The sequence below is a fragment of the Martes martes genome (assembly GCF_963455335.1).
Source record: "Martes martes genome assembly, chromosome: 7".
In the NCBI taxonomy this organism is placed as follows: domain Eukaryota; kingdom Metazoa; phylum Chordata; class Mammalia; order Carnivora; family Mustelidae; genus Martes; species Martes martes.
Window position 1 is genome coordinate 47477627 of NC_137894.1, and position 17394 is coordinate 47495020.

The 17394-nt window shown below is 44.4% G+C and overlaps 1 protein-coding gene across 3 annotated transcripts in view; it reads left to right on the plus strand.

Moving 5' to 3' along the window:
• Positions 1-17394, plus strand: part of LOC308345857 (IQ domain-containing protein H-like) — a gene marked incomplete at both ends in the record, with an annotated part of 94075 nt that overhangs the window by 28505 nt on the left and 48176 nt on the right. For all 3 annotated transcript variants that reach the window (XM_080808407.1, XM_080808408.1, XM_080808409.1), the window contains 2 exons: positions 7334-7454; positions 11356-11642. In XM_080808407.1, the coding sequence (XP_080664533.1) occupies positions 7334-7454; positions 11356-11642 (408 nt within the window). The remainder of the gene's footprint in view (positions 1-7333; positions 7455-11355; positions 11643-17394) is intronic.

Consider the following 17394-nt stretch of genomic DNA (forward strand, 5'->3'; position numbering starts at 1 on the left):
AGCCTGCCACGTACACCAGGAATCAAGGGCAGGGTTTGTCGGGCTTTTAGGACCGCAGTGTGGGCCCTGGGGGCTGGGGGGAGAGGGGGAGGGCGGCGGAGAAATTTCCTGCTTGTGTGTGTGTGTGTGTGTGTGTGTGTGTGTGCGCGCGCGCAAAGTTCAACTAAGAATTTCAAGAAACGCTTAATCTTGATCTATTGCAACCCCAGCATGCAGCACGGAAAAAGAAACAGCAGTTTAAGTGCTGGAAAGTTGAAAGGGAAGGAACCTCTCCAGCATTTCTGGTAAGGGCGAAGCAGTTGTGCGGAGCTTCGGAATGGAAGGGCAACATATGTGCCTCAGTTGGACAAAACGCTTCTCCAGTCAAATCAACTGCTAGGCCTGCATGCTGGTACAAGGTGGAGGCCTACATAATGAGGGACAGACTCCTCGAGAAGCAGCGAGTGGATAATGCTACATAAGTATGGAATTATATACCGCATTTTCACCATTCTGTTTAATGAGAGCCGCCACCGCAGCGAATCACTTGCCACACAGCCGAAATGGGCCATTAGCTATCAAGGGAAAATTGTCTTTGCCGCTTTCAGCAGATGGAGCAAATATTTTACAAAGCAATTTTACATACCAAAAACATTTGTGTGCCTTGGTAATGTTGGCTGTTTTACATTATGTTACCTTCTACAGCAGCATAATTTTCCATCTCATCGAAGGCAAAGTTGGCATTTTTGATTTTTAAATTCTCAATTAACAATTAAACATGGAGTATTAAAGCAGTCCATAAACTTTAAGTAGGTGTGGGAAGTAGTTTATGACTTGCTGAAGACATTTTCATTTTTCCTTCATCTTCTCAGCATATTTTTGCACTCTAAAGAGGGACTGTTCCTAATGATCTTAATGGAGAGAAATGAGTGAAAACTTCACTACTGATGGCAGAATGAGAGTAACCAAAGCACAGACGATCAGAACATTTGCTGGCGGAAAGCGTCCAGCACGGATTGTGGGCACACGGTTTGGACCACCCATTTGTATCTGCTTAAAATGTTTAAACGTCAAGCAACAGAAAATCCAACTCAAAATGGCTTGACTATCTATCTCAGCTAACCAAAAATCCAAGGACCAGTCTGACTTTGGACAAGGCTTAATCCAGTAGCTCAGTACCATGAAGAACCTGGTGAGTCCATCATCTCTCTTCCGCATTGCCCACAATGTCTGCCCCACCCTCAGGCGGGCCGTCGGCAGGGTTGCAAGATGGCTGCCAGCAGCTCTGGAGCTTGTCCTTGATCAAGACAATAGGAAGAAAGAACATTGCAGCTGAGGGTGAGCCAACCTCCATCAACTCGTACAGCTAAGAATGAGGTGGGGGCAGTTCCTCAAAGGGAGTTTGGGACATTGCTACCCTGAACAAGGGGATGAAGATGCTGGGCAGCCAACAACAGATGTCCCCTCCACCACTTTTTCATTAATTTGATAGCATAGCCTTAGCATCATGTGGTTGATCTAATCTGACCCAGACTGACCATTCATGCCCACTGGTAACAGTTACAGAAGCAGATCCCATTGGCACTGTGGCGTCCTGGTAGCAACTGGATTTGAATCCCAGTTTGCTACTTCATGGCTGTGTGACATGAAATGAGAATGATAATATCTACTGCGAGAGCGGCTTTGAGTTAATAAATATAAAAAATCTCTGGCGCAGGCCTGCCACATGGTAAGCTTTCAGTGAGAGCTATTATTTCACCTAAAAAATGACTATGGTGGTAAATGCATCCTGTGCACAGCAAAGCAACCCTTTTCAGTTTGCCTTCAAATTTGGAATTCCTCCCTTCTCTCCATCTTTGCGCCACCAGCCACCTTTCATGGTGCCCACATTTTACCTTCTGAAGCAGGGCTGGTGAAGTAGGCTCATCCAGCAGTCAGAGGCAGCCAGAGAGCTCCCACAGTCTCACTGCATGAGTGCAGGAGTCTCATCCCTTCTGGGACATGAGGCATCTGACTTAGATGATCCATATGGCCCATTTCAACACTGACAGTCCTGCTTATTTTTTTAAGTCATTGTCCTGCCCTTCTAACCTTAGGCCACCTTCCATTCCTCTATTTAGGGATAGAAGAAATCTTTATAAAACGGAACAATCCAGCTAGGTCCCTTGGTTTCTCTTTTGAGCACCACCAATGTGTGATGTGAGAGATTGGAGGTGATTAGCCAAGAAGTTATTTTCCTTAATGTACCACCGCAGATCTGGCAAAGAAGCTTCTAAAGTAAAGTGAGTTTGGGTGGGATTGATATTTAGAGCATTCTAATTTGTATTCGTTCTTTCTCCTCTTCCATCCTCTCCAACACACACACACGTACTGAATTTACCTGGGAAAGTTAACTCTCTGGAGTTTGAAGTAGCTTTAGTCATTGAGGGCGGTATTAAATTGGATATGCTAGCGGCTTCCCCTGAGAGATCGTGAATTTACTTCAGACAGATATCTCTCCCTTCAAATTTACACTTTCTTGATAGAAAAAGAGAGTGGGCTGAGAGGCAAGGTCCATACTTGATAGACTAGACTCTCTAGGATGCCGTGGTGGGTCAGAGGGAGGCCCTATGTGCTATGCTCTGCAGGCATCTTGGAACCTTCCAAGGTCATGACTATTGTCAGTGCTCCCTGGGGGTACTTGTGCGTACTGGAGAAAGGGGACATGCCTGTGCAATAGCAAAGATGGGGCCAAAGTTTCTCCTGGATGGGATTTGCTCTCAAGCTCTCAGCTCCACAAAGGCCAGCAGCTAATGTGTGCTGGCCTAATCAGTGCAATGGTGATGGAAGAAAAATCTGTAATTCTGATTTTTTTTTTCTCAAAAAGTAAAGTGAATTTTTCTATCACTTATCATCCACAAGGTACATAGTTTCCTTCCCACACCTGCAGAGTTGTTAGCTATAAATTATCTACTCCGTGCTGGTGATGGGACCTCTGAAACACTGACTGGGTAGTCTACCACCTTGATGTGACTCCCTGAAATGAAACCTTCTAACTACTCACTTCAGAAGCTTATAGGAGAGAGGTCCCCATTGCTGACTTATAACAGACATTTTATGTATATGTATAAATACACACACACACACACACACACACACACACACACACACCCCTATATAGACACACTTCAGGAGGGTGAAAAGGGGACAAAGAAAGCAAGCTCGCACTCCTTCCTACAAACCTCCCATTTTTTTCTGTCTTTAGTGCTGTGTTAGATGCAAAAACCCTCTTCATTCTAGAGTTTCTGTCTCCCATTTGCAAAGCAGGGAATGCGATACTGTGCAGGCCTACATCAGAGTCTTACTGTAGGGACCGAATGAGCTCGTGGATATGAACTACTTCGACAAAGGAAAGCCTTCTACGTATACAGCTTTGACCATTCCCTTGATCCCAGAGGTCTGTCTGGTGTGGCCAGGTGCATGGGAGTACGCTGGCACGTGGGTGTCCTCGAGTCATTTTGAAGGAATAAGCCTGAATCGGTACAGATCTCCCCTTACCAACATCTGCTCTTGAAGATGTGGTAACTGTGTTCGAACTACACAAGATGATCATCACTAGGGAACAGAAACTACCCCTCCGCCCTGAGAACTGGCATCTGACATCAGAGAGCCCTCATTGCTCCCAAGAAAAGGGTGCTCTCATGTTGTCTCGCCACAGCATTGCTGGAGTCCTCTGCGCCTGGCTCTGAGCTCTGGCCTCACCCACCTGTGCACAGGCAGCTTCCAAGCTAAAGGGTTGTTTGTAGGTAGGGGTGGTGGAGATAAAACAGAGCTCTTACATGGAATGTCAGTTTGCTGCCTTTTCTTGAATATATGAGCTGCAGGTCCTGCTGGGCTTGTACCATTTGGCTCAGTGCGGTAGGGGTGGGGTGACAATTCTCTTTTCGTTGGTGCTAAGGCCGTTCTTAGCATACTCCTCCTATGTCCCATCAGATGCCTTCAAAGAAATTCACTGAAGAGCTAATACCTCCCTCCTATTCCAAGCCATATCTTTTTCTTTGAGAGTTAATCATGGCCCCAAGCTGCCTCCATGTGCCCCAGCATCCCCTAGCGAACATCACCCCACCAGTGCCTTCAGCTGTGTACTTCTCATGACGGGATGCAATTCCTCCTCCTGATTCCTGCAGCAGACTTTCCTCTAGGAAATTACCCCCTTGCTGTGGCTTTGTGCACAGCGTCAATGCTGCGGGTCGGGCAAAACCGCTGGCTGTGTGAGCAGAGGCAGCGGCGGCCACTTGGCACGGCATCCAGATGCCTCACACAAGCCTCAGCCCTACAAATTAATTATTGGCCCTCACATAGCATGTTGCATCCGAGGTGACACTTCATAAATGTCACTTCGCTTATCTTCCCAATGCCCCTCAGAGGCAGGGAATCCCATAACATCCACCCAGGAAGCATGGGTGGTTCTTAAGTGGTCATCCCCCCAGGTAGTTCCTGGGCAGCAAGGAGGGAGGCCTGTTGAGTGGTTTCACATTTTCCCTTATTCTGGAACTTCAGCTGCTCAGGGCTGGGTCCGTGTTTAACTACCGCCATGATTCATTCCACATTTAGTGTTCCCTGTGCAGAGCATTGGGGCAAATGACCTCAAAGCCACTGACCACACCCTGAGGGAGCCCCCCCACCCCCGCCCGCCCGGAGCTGGAGAGCACAGAGAAAGGATACCCAGCTGGTGACAGAGAAGGCTTCCAGGGGGAGGTGTGACTGGGACTCACTCAGGATGAGGAGGAGGCAGCCAGGGGAGAAAGGGGAGGAAGGCAGGCGGAGGAAAGAGACCGAACAGGGGAGTCTGGGGCAAGGCTGGGAGCTGGAGAGGAAAGAGGTGAGGCTACATTAGGAATCACAGGCCGAGTCACAGTGGCCCCTCTTCATGCGTTGTCTGGGGGTCTCAACTTGATCCTCAAGTTGATGGAGATCTAGTTTCAAGATTAGGTAGCAAGGTATTCCTTCACTGACTGCACTCCATCTCCACGCCCTTAAACACAAAGACACTCTTTTCCCCTAGTTCAGCTACTTAAGAGGAAGGCCTGACATTTGGTCATTTTTCCTCCCATTGCTTTTATTGTAGTAAATGCATATAACATAAAATCTACCATCTTTACCATTTTTAAGTGTACAGCCCCGTGGTCATACATATGTTTGTAACCCTGGGCAGCCATTGCCACCATCCATCTTCCTAGCTCTTCTCATCTTGTGAAACTCAATCTCTGTACCCATGCAACACCAACTCCCCATTCCCCCTGCCCCCAGTCCCAGACAGCCACCATATACTGTCTGTCTCTGTGATTTCGATACTCTGCATACCTGTAATTTATTGATACATGCATGAGTAAATGAATAACTGAGTTCTTTCCCTTTGGACTGTCTTGATATGAATAGCTACACAGGAGATGGTGGCGCAGATGTCTTAAGACTTTCTAGAAGCAGGGCCGGGAAGACCCTTTAATCATGGGTGAACAGAGAAGAAGCCTCCACGGTCATGGGGAAGGGCCTGGCCTGCGAGGCTTCTTTGGGCTTTCCCAGAGCAGGGTGGGAATCGACAGCCATGCCCGGGCGTCCCAGCTTTGGGGCACCTCATAAATCACAGACAATTGGTCTTCTTCGATAGACTAGAATGCTTTTAACTGAAACAAGTGCCAAATGAAAAGAAAGTTGGGTTTGGGGGACAGTGTTCCAAGAAGGAGTAATGAGGGGGTCCAATTGTGGGAACTCTGCGCTGTGTACGGTTGTTTATGATTGAGATGCAGGACTCTGAAGGCCTGAGGCGATGTCTAGTGAAAAGTAGAGGAAATGTGTACACGGGGAAGAATATGCAAGGCAAAATGTCCCCTGCTTTGACAGCAATTTCCCTGCCTCCACTTCCCAAGGCGGAGGCTCGCGGTCTGAGCCTGCTTCCCCAGTCCTTCGGAACAGACCTCCAGCCCCTGCACCGTGACTCACCCTGAACCTGCTGGCCGGACACTCTCCCCTTCTCATCGGCATTTTTGTTTTGTATGTCAAGCACTTACTAAGCTAACTAATGAGACTCTCCCACCAGGATTTTCTTGATATTTCAGAAATTATTCAGATGATTTGCACCTGCCTAGAGTATATTCTCAGATGTCTGTCTTCTATGATAGATTTTCAGAGGGCACTGGACCCGGAATAAAAGAGATATCCCGGGGAGCTGGGGGTGGGGAGCGGGGGCGGGGGGGCAAGACAGCCACTTTTTTAATGTCAGGGAAGTTGGAAATAAATGAGTATACAGATTATTTCTAAGATTCCTTCCAACCCCACTCACCAAAGCGGTGGATTCTTCTCCGATTCTTCCAAATTACTGAGCACTCACACAGAGATCCAGAAGGTCCCCAGAACCCAAAGCAAGCCTGAGTTTTACTTGTCAACGTCCCATATTTTGAATATTACTATCACCCATCAAATGGTTTTACATCTAGTGCCCTGCCCTACTTCTGCCAGAAATAAAATCTGAAGAGATGGCTTTTATTTGAAAATTTTTAGAGATTCTACTAAGACTACCCAGAAAAAAAAAAAAAAAAAAGGCTCTCGCAACCTGAAGCTTTTTACATCAGAAAGTCAGGCATCTTATTCTTTAGGGAATTTCCAGCTGTTTTCATTTTGACAAGGAGCTCTGTGGTTTGGGTTATTTGATGGTGGTAAGGGGGCTTGTCTCAGGTCTAGTTAGATGAGGCTGTGACCTAGCGGGGAATGCCAGCCCTCCTTCCCACCTCACTCTTCCAACCTGATCCCACCTATAACCCCACCTTTATAGGATCGGCCTGAAGTTTAAGGCTTTGATCCCATGGCTATAGGATGTGGAGGCCCCCCAACAAGGGGGAAAGGACACAGTGCCAAAGAAAGACTCTTTCAACTCCATAATTTCTCCCAGGGTCAGCCCGGTTAGGGTCATAGAATAAAAAACATTCGGGTCTGAAGGATCTTAGGGACAAGGTAATGAACCCCCATCTTACAATAAAGGGAAACTGAGGCCCAGAGTGAAGAGGCCCACTGCCCAAGGACACTCAGCTGGTCAGCTGCAGTGGGTCTGCAGCCAGGTTTCCTGACGTCCAGACGGAAGGCTGCCCTTCGGAGACAACAGGCATGACTAGCAGCAATATGTAGGGGCCAAATCACTTTGAAATATGAAAACTGAAATGCCTGGAAAATTAGAGAAAAATTTCAAAATGGCTTTCTGACTCTGGGTAAACAGTAACCACATTTTTTTTGCCTGTTGGAAGCCTGGTTTTTAATCACTCCACAAGCAGTTTTCATTTCTGTAGTAAAATTGCTTGTGGTTCTATTTAATTTGTTTCTGCAGGAGCCGGCTTTGGTGAAGATCTCCGAGGAGCTGGCGGGCATTTTAGCACAGCACGCACAGCCAGTCAATGAGAAACGGTTCCCGACGTGGAGGAAATTCCTCCAAACATTTCTCTGTCAAGGTAAATAAGACTGTAAAGTTTCTACTGAGGATTGGTCCGCACAACCTTGAATCCCAGTTTTGGGTCAACCTCGCGCCGATTTAAATCCCTTGCCTCTCTTGTGTTGGTTTACATCAGTGCTCCTACAAGCAGACTTCCTTCTCTCTTTTGAACTTTGGAAATTTAACTTGCGCCCAGTCTCTGACATGAACAGGAGCTGTGCGCAGCAGGCGTGGCAGGCACAGCTCGGGATCCTACCCTGCATTTACACCTCGGACTTCCCCTAACAGGTGGGCTTTGGAGTCGGATGACCGGGTTGTGAAGCTCATCCCTGACCTCAAACAAGGTTCTAAAACTCTCAGAGGCCCGGTTTCCTCCCTTACCGACCTCACGGGGTTGCTGGGGGGATCCAACACAATACGGATGTGAACTTTTCTGCCACGCAGCCTCAGCATGGATCTTTAATACGTGTTAGTCTCCCCTTCCCTTTTGTGAGACAGCGGAAATGGTCTCTCCTTCAGTTCTGAAGGCACAACTTCTAAGTAAGGATCCTCCACCGTCCTTCCATCCTCCTAACTCACCCTTTGCTCTAAGGACACGAGGGGGTGTCTGGATGAGGGGCTGAAGGGAGCGAGTGATGCTTGTCCCCAGTTGCAGAGGTCCCTATGGGGACCACAGGCCCACGCAAGGCCCCTCCCTCTTAGGAAGTTACAGCCTAAGGCAGGTAGTCTTACCTGCTTACCCTCATGAAGGACAGGAGGAGATAGTATAACAGGCCACAGAAGGTATCTTTACACTCTATTCACTGCTGTCAGGTGATCATAAAGGTGATTATATTAATATTAATATGTGATAATATCCTAACATGATGTCAGATAAGGGCAGCAGCGACTGCACAATGCTGATCACAGCACAGTGGAGACCACATGATGAGCACCGGGAGTGTTTATCATGTGCCAGACACTATTCTGTTATTTGATCCCCCCAACAATTCTATCAGGTGGGTACCATTGTCATTCTTGTTTTACAGAAGGGGAAACGGAGGTACAAAAGATTAAGTAACTCGCCCCAAATCACCCCATGAATACATAGCAGAGCCGATAAGAGGCTACCTCTGTGTTGTTCTGGGAGTCCTGATGGGACCCAGCGGGTGTATTTATCAAGGAACACATCCCTAGCTCAGTGTATGAGAGAGCACCAGAAAGGACAGATGTGTGGCTTGTTGGAAGGCACTGGGTGGGCCGTGTGGAGTGGGAGGGAGTAGCGAACACCCTGTTAATGCATTAGTCAAGCTAGGGGTTGGATGGTCCGTGATCTAACAAGCATGATGTAAGGGGGGTTTTCGCTGATGCGGGGAGAAGGGGAGATGATGCATAATCTCCAGTGTGCTCTCAAGTCCAAACTTCTGTGATTCTACAGATTTCCAAATGCACCCACTGGCAGAGAAGTAAAACTAACAGAGTCACCCCCATATGCATAAATGGGAAAAAATAAGGTACCTGCAACAAAACCGGTCAAGAATAAGGGATTCTTTTTGTTAGGACAGGGAGACCCTGAAGATCTCCAGGTGCATCCAGGATAGGACTTAGGAGTTTCCAAGTCATCCAAGGTCAGCCTGCAAACCGTCCTCTAATCTAGTTCTTGTCATGGGAGCTTTGTAGCTTAGAAAGGGTTTTGCCAGCTACCGTCTCACCTGAGCTGTATAAGCGTGGGCTGAGCCTCGACCTCCTGTTCATCTCTACCCCTTCCTCCTTTCTTTCAGCCATTGTAAACACAGTAACTATTTATGAGAAGCAGAACAAGCTTTATGAAGCCAATTTTATAGTTGGAGAGATGGGCTCAAAGCTAGGAAGTCACTAGGCAAAACCACACAACAAATATATGGTGAATAGTAATACAGTTAGACCCTACAATTTTAATACGTCTCAAAAACCCAGTTCTAGGAAGTCATGTGTTTCCAAACCTCTGCCTGGCTCTGAGCCCAGTGCATACAGCAGGCCCTGCGTAAATGCTCACTGGCCAAGCTGGGCCATCACCCCCCACTCCCCCACCCACACATCTGCGGTTCTCTGACTCCAGTGCCACATCTCTCACCACCTTCTACTCTTGCCTGTTTCATTTCCCTTTTGCTCTCTCGGGTGTGCTTATGGCCACAAAATGTGCTATAGGTTCAGTTTCTACCTTGTCACAGGACTATCATCAAAGGCAATATACTTTTTAAAAAGAGGAATTAATTGCTTTGAAAGGAAAAAAATTAACAGTGAAAAAGCCATGATCATAATGCTGAGAAGACCGTACGAATCAGCTACCTTGAAGTAAAACAAAACAAACTCAAGTAATCTTGGATGTAGAAAGGATAATATGGAGGCACCGTCTGTCAAAATATAGGTGGTGGTTAAAGCCACACAGTTAATTCACTCAACAGAGATGCAATTGGTATTTGCGTTTGTTTTTGCAGATTTTGTTATTTTGTTGCACTTACCTTGCTAATTCCCCAACAACCTGTGTTTAGGTGCAGTACACACTAGTGGGCCCCATTTAAAGGAAAGCACATCTCATACTAACTAGATATATGAGTTTTCCTTCTGAAACTCAGCTTTCCTTAGGGCCGGCTCCCAACAAACATAGACACTTAAGGAAAGTGCCTTTTGTGTAAAGTAACAGATGGCTGCATCTGGGAATTGCTAAAGTCTCAGGATCTAACCGTATATGCTGTTTGAAGTCTGGGGGCAGAGGTCACCTCCTAACAAATTTGTGAAATATGCACCAAGTTTGTCTTAATGCTCTTGGGCTCCAGAGGCCACCCTGTTTGGGAATGCTTCCTTGTTTTTACTTTTAAGTTATGCTATCTTATTGTTTATAAGTAATACTAAAATTTTTCTTCTATATGAGGTATATAGACAGTAAGATTTTTGTTGGGCCTACAACTAAATATCAGGGCCGTGTATGTTCTGTGGACATACTAAGCTGACTCACAAAATTAGCCTGGTCTCATATCGTTGCTGTGGCTGAGCATCAGGTCGGCCTCTGTGATTTCTGTTATTCAGAGCAAAAGGGAAAGTATGATTAATTGTAAAGCTTTCATTATCAGTAGGGACCCTTCTTCAAGAATGGCAGCATCTCCTGCACTCCACATTTAAAAAAAAAAAAAAAAAAAAAAAAGCCTGACAATTGGCGTGGTGTAGGAGTGCTTTGACATAAGAGTCAGTGTTCTCCTATTCTGGATAAAAGTCCTAACCTATTGAAACTTCAAAAAACAGTGAAATTGGGAGCCTGGGTGGCTCAGTCATTAAGTGGCTGCCTTTGGCTCAGGTCATGTCCTGGGATGGAGCCCCACATTGGTCTCCCTGCTCGGTAGGAAGCCTGCTTCTCCCTCTCCTGCTCCCCCTGCTTGTGTTCCCTCAGTCTCTGTGTCTCTCTCTGTCAGATAAATAAAATCCTTAAAAATAAAAAAAAGTTTTTAAAAAGCAGTGAAGTTGAGCAGAAAGAGCACTTGTCATCAAGCTATAAACATGACAATGGGCAGTTCAGTCCCCCTGAGGGATTTGCCTATGGTCCTTGGGTCCACTGTTTATGTCATGAATAGGCACAGCCTTGATGATCTTATGGTGTCTTTATGGTGAATGAAACCTGACATTCATTGAGTCCTAGTATATGCCAAGTACTGGAATAAATACTATAGATAGAGTATCTCTAAGATTCACAACAATCTGGTGAGGTAGGTTTTATTATCCCCGTTTGATAGATGACGAAAAAGGAAGTTCAGAGAATTGAAACTATTTGCCCCAAGTCTCACAAGACAGGGCAGATGCAGGATCTGAGCCAAAGTCCATCTGCCAAAGCCAGAGATTTTTCCTCCTGTGCTACGTGGACACAATCACATGGGCCCACCTTTTCACCTACTCCATGCTTTTCCCACCAGGAGGCACGATGGAAGCGTACCCACCCGCAGAAAGTGTCACCAGCCTGACGGTGGACATGCTGATTGAGCCCAATGGAGAAATCAGAGTGCTGTCCACGGGGGACCAGCTCCACGCAGAAGGCCCCTTCATCTCTACTGGTACCACCATGCCTCAGACCTCAGTGGATCCCCAACTCCTCTGTTCTTTGTGCCTCAAAATTGGAAATGCTTGTAAAATGAAAAATGTGGTTGGTTACTTTTCTATAGACCTGGTGACATTTATTGATCCAACCACCCTGGAACAACAGGTAAGTTGATGCCTCGTGAAATACTAAAATATATAAAGACTCCATACCGTCTGCACCTAATCAACAGGGAATATCAGCGTCTTGCTGAGACTCAATGCTCCTCGGAGGAGCTGCCTCTGTAAATTCCACATTTACAGGGTCTGTGCCCAGGATCTTCTCGTTCGGGTACCGCTAGAACTTCAGTGACTAGAACTCATCCCACGTAGCTCTGTTGATAGGGCATCAATTCTGCCCACTAGGGTTCTGCCTGTGTCTTATCGTGAGACTATTTTATGCCGTCCAGGGATTGAGCTTGTCTAAAACTTGTGCTTAAATGGAACGTCAGTCACTAGAAAGGGGTTAAGAGAGTCCTTGTTTCCATTCCTTTTCTTATCAGTAGTTCACCAGCTACTTAAGTTGTCCATTGTTTCTTCCTTAAAAATGTATTGGGATGGACATATTTCATCAATATAAAAAGGCCATAATAGTAATGTAATAAACATCCCGTGCCCCCACTCAGCTTAAGAAATAAAGTGGTGCCGATACCACCTCCAGTCCTGTGCACTTCTTGCCACTCGTAATGTGGTCCTTCCTCCTCCCAGAGGCAGCCACCGGCTTATAACTGGGCTCTGATTCCTTTCCACGCCTTTAGGCTTTGATAACACATGGAGGAACCCATAAACGATAGTTTCATTTTGCTGTTTTAAAACTTTTTTATAGATAATATATTATATGTTGTTATCATTGTATAACAGGCTTTTATTTATTCAATACTTCATCTGTAAGATTCTTCATATGCACTTGAGTGGCTCTGACGTAGAATGGTCTACATAACTTTAGCCTTTTTTGCTTTGCTTCTCACCACTCCCGCCAAAATTGTAATGTTTAGATTCAGTACGACTTCACAGGACTCCGTTTTAAAAACGTTGAGTTCTACCTCTGGTAAGTGCTAGGTGACCAGACCTCCATCAACAGGGTGAAATGGCCTCTGTCCTCCCTCTCCCGATATCTTCTGGCCGCCCAACGTTGTAAATGTACTTTAGTCGTTTCATTTTCATTATTCTCAGTTTTATGGGTCTCCATTTCATTCAGATGATGGTTTCAGAGTGAGAGTTTATGTTTTGGGCGGCTTTCAGCTTGCTCAATAATCATTTTCCATTTGCCTTCCTGGGCCCTTGATCCTTTCTGCATTCCTTTCTCAGGCCCGCACATTGAGAGAAAAAGGACAAACTGAAGGGCATCCAGAAATCTACCTGGGGTGGAGGGAGGACAGAAACAAAGCCCTCTGGTGAAAGAGCTGGTGGCAGCGAAGCAGGGGAGGCTTCCCTCCCCAAACATTTGTCATGAGAAAGGAGGATTCAATCTGTGATCCCTGGGGCAGTAGGAGGATGGAACTACAGGGACTGTTGTCTTGTGGTTTTTATTTATTCAAGTTTGGTATGGGGAAAACTGCATGGCAGGGAGAGGGATGTTCAAACACAGAGCCGGACCTATCTGTGGGCTTACTATCCTTCTAGACTTCAGGGATTAAAGTCCCAACCTTACCTTGGCGATCCCATGTGCCCTGCTGGCCTTTTCTCACCTAACTCCCCTCTTTTTCTCTCTTCCAACCACACTGGCCTCTCTCAGTTCCCTTACTCATCATACTACTTCCTACCACAGGGCCTTTACATGCACTGCCCCTCTGCCCAAAATGTTCTTGCCTCTTCTTTTTCACCTAGTAACCCCCTTTCCACCAATCAGATTTCAGCTCGAGCCATGCTTTCTTAGGGAAGCCTTCCCGACCTCCCTGACAAAGTCTAGTTTCCCTCTTTTGAATTTTATATCACCAAGTACCTCTCCTTCCCCACCACTTTAGCTTAGTTATAATTTTAAACGTATTTATATGATTATCTGGTTACAGCTACCTCCCTCTGTAGACTGTAAGTTCCCCACTCAATTCTTTTTTTTGTACAAGGTCTCTTTTGCTCCCCACTCAATTCTCAGCACTATTTCTGCCCTGGTCCACAGCAGGTGTTCAGTAAATATGTGTTGAAGGAAGGACGGATGGAAGGAAGGAACAACAGATACTCTAGCAGATACTAGATGTGGTGCCAAGACTTTTAGAGAATGAATTCAGGCATCAACTAATGGATGAGATAAATAAATACTAACCCAGGATTCTGTGATTTTATCATATTATGACCTCTCCTTGTCCCTTCCTATTAATACCTGAATATACAGTTATTTGTGTTACAATTTTCAATGGGACAGCACTGGAAGAAGTGCTCAGTGAGTACACCAAAGGGTGTTTTTACATTGGCAAGGGAAGTAGATTAGCTCAGTGTGAGTGTATATAGGTATATAGATATATAGATATATATGTAAAATAATAAAATATACACAAATATACATAAAATGATATGACTATATATAATAAAAGTATAAATAATAAATACATAAGTAAATATATAAATATATTAAATTTTTATTTATAGTAAGTGTAATGTATATAATGAAAATTTCTTTTGCAAAAATCACTGGCATACTCCAGCCATTTTGCAAGTACCATCACTTCAGAAGCACCTAAGTTTCTTTCCTAGTTGGCATGCTTTGTGTTATCAACGAAGATATTGGCGTATTATCATCTCATTTTTGCCAGTCTGATGGGGGGAAATGTTATCTTGTCTTTCTCAGTATTTCTTTGATTTTCAGTGATGATGCATATCTCATTTGTTGCCTTTTTATGTATTTTGTCTTAATTCCCTTATCATATCTTTTATCCCACTTAAATTGGACTATAATGCAAATGTTGATTTGTGGAAGCTCTTTTTACATAAGCAACTCTTATCCTTTGTTATACAAGTTACAAATACGGTTCTTCTAGATTGTCGTTTGTGGCTTTTCCTTCTTTTTTCCAGCCATGTTTCTCCATCATAAAATCATTATTTTTTCCTTTGTCATTGATGAGTAATATTTTGTAGAAAGGTGTTCCAAGAGTACACCAATATTTTATTCCTCATCAAATTTCCACCCATGAAACTTAGCAGCCACTGCCAACTTTCTCCTGAGTCTGCCATCACTGCGATAGTGGTAACTTTCTTTCTTTTTTTTTTTTTTAAGGGTTTTATTTATTTATTTGACAGACAGAGATGACAAGTGGGCAGAGAGGCAGGCAGAGAGAGAGGGGGAACCAGGCCCCCCACTGAGCAGAGACCCCGATGTGGGGCTCAATCCCAGAACCCTGAGATCATGACCTGAGCTGAAGGCAGAGGCTAAACCTACTGAGCCACCCAAGTGCCCCATATAGTGGTGACTTTCTATCATGCTTTCTATATTTATTAATTGGCAATATATTGCAAACAAGAGTTTTTCCTTTCCATCTTTCATTTATGTATGTCCTCATATATGTAATTATACCAGTTTGAATGTGTCAGTTTCTACATTCTTTAGTTGTATTTTGATGTTCTCAATACTTTGATGCTCAAAGTGTTCCAGATCTGACTACTGGGAGAACTTCAGGGTGACTCTTGTGTTCTTTGGACATGTCCCCATCATTCTTTGAGCATGTCTTACTTTCTATCACAAAGGGAAAGTCCAGGTTCATCTTACATTCTCCCTGCTGCGGACCTAGGATCAACCCAAGGGCCTTGGGTCCTTGCGGTGGAAGATGGTATTAAGATCTGGGCTTGGTATAGGCATTGCTACTGAAGTGTCACTGCTTCTAGTTGCTCTCAGTGGACAGAGCTCAGAAGTACATGTATTATACATGGATCATACACACACACACACAGACACACAAATGAATGTACCTATAACTATTCCTATATCTATCAGTGCGTATATATTTTAAATCCATGCACTTCTACCAATATCTCTAATATCAATCCAGCACTTCAGGAACCTTTCTAGACTTCCCCTTTTCCACACTTAAAAATAAGTACCTTCTCCAACAGTGAGAAATCTGAGCCTCTTTGCCCTCAATATATTATATGCTTCTTTGCTCAATTTATTTGTTTGTTCAGTGTACCAATCTCCCAACCAATCCTGCTGTCTTCTTCACCTGCCACATCTGTGCCCCACCCATGCACCTCCTGTACTTGGACACAGAACCCTGTCATTTGTGTTTTATTTGTAGTACTCTTTGTCATACTAAAGTTTCAAAGAGTCGAATCTAGCTCTTTTTCTAAATTACTATATTATTTTAATCTTATCTCTTTCTTTCTCTTAGCCTCAGTTTTCTCAGCTATGAAGTGAGTAGGTTTACTTATTTGACTTCTTAGAAAACTTCCCATTCAAAAATTATGTTTTTCAATAATATTTTCATGGTACTTACTTTTGTACTCAAAATTAATACTAAGAAGAAGAGGAATCTGCTTTTTAGAAATACCACAAGGACACGACCACAAAGGTTTACGTATGCATATGGTAACCAGCACATTACTAAGGACAGCAAAAATTTTCAAATAGCCTAAATTCCAATAGTAGAGAATTTGCTAAGCAAATTATGTTAGAGCAATAGAACTATGAAACTATAGAAATAGAAACTATGAAAACAGTAGAAATCAGGTTTTTGAAGAATATTTAACAGGAAGCTATTTATAGAATAGTTGAAAACTGGGGACACCTGGATGGCACAGCTGGTTAAACATCTCACTTTTGGTTTCAGTTCAGGTCATGATCTCAGGAGTGAGATCGGGCCCGTGTCAGGCTCTGCACTCAGTATGGAGTCACTTGAGATTCTCTCTCCCTCTCTCCCTCTGCCTCTCCTGCCCATGCTCTCTCTCTCTCTCTCTCTCTCTCTCTCTCTCTCTCTCTGTGTGTGTGTCAAATAAATCAATCTTTTAAAAAGGGGGGAGGTGTGCCTGGGTGGATCAGTTGGTTAAGCAACTGCCTTCAGCTCAGGTCATGATCCCAGAGTCCTGGAATGGAGTCCTGCATCGGGCTCCCAGCTCCATGGGGAGTCTGCTTCTCCCTCTGACCTTCTCGCCTCTCGTGCTCTCTCTCACTGTCTCTCTCTCTCAAATAAATAAACAAAATCTTAAAAAAAAAAAAAAAGAATAGTTGGAAGGTGAAATGTAGGTTACAAAACAATACATGAAACATGATAACCATTCTATAAAAAGAAAAAATACATATATGCAGAGCAAAAAAGAACCAAAAGAAATATACTAAGAATTTACAAATCATTCTTTCTGGATTGGAGGATTGAGGGTGTAGTAGGGAGAGCAATGGCCCCCAAAGAGGACCATGTTCTAAGCCCTGAAGTCTGTGAATGTTACCATATGCAGTAACATGTGTATGTGATTAACTTAAGGATCTTGAGAGGGGAAGATCAGCCTGGACTATGCAGATGGCCCATGTAATCCCAAGGGTTCTACTAGCTTTGAAAATAGAGGAAGTGACCATGAGCTGGGGAATGCAGAGAGCCTCTGGAAGACAGACAAGGCAAGGAAACATGCTCCTGAGAACCTCCAGGAGGAATAGAGCCCCGCTGACACCTTGAATTTAGCCCAGTCAGACTTCTGACTTCCGACACTTTAAGCAGCTAAGTTTACAGCAACTTATTACAGCAGCAATAGAAAACTAATACAGAGTGATTTCTATTTTGTTCTTTGGGCTTTCTGCATTTGTATTTTCAAAAGTAAGCATTATTATATTTGCAATCAGAAAAAATATGTGAATAATGATCATCACAAATTTGTATAGAATGTAATAGTTTACAAAGCACTTTCACAGACATGACCTTACAGACACATATGTCCTGCAACACAGACGTAAGAGGCAGAAAACT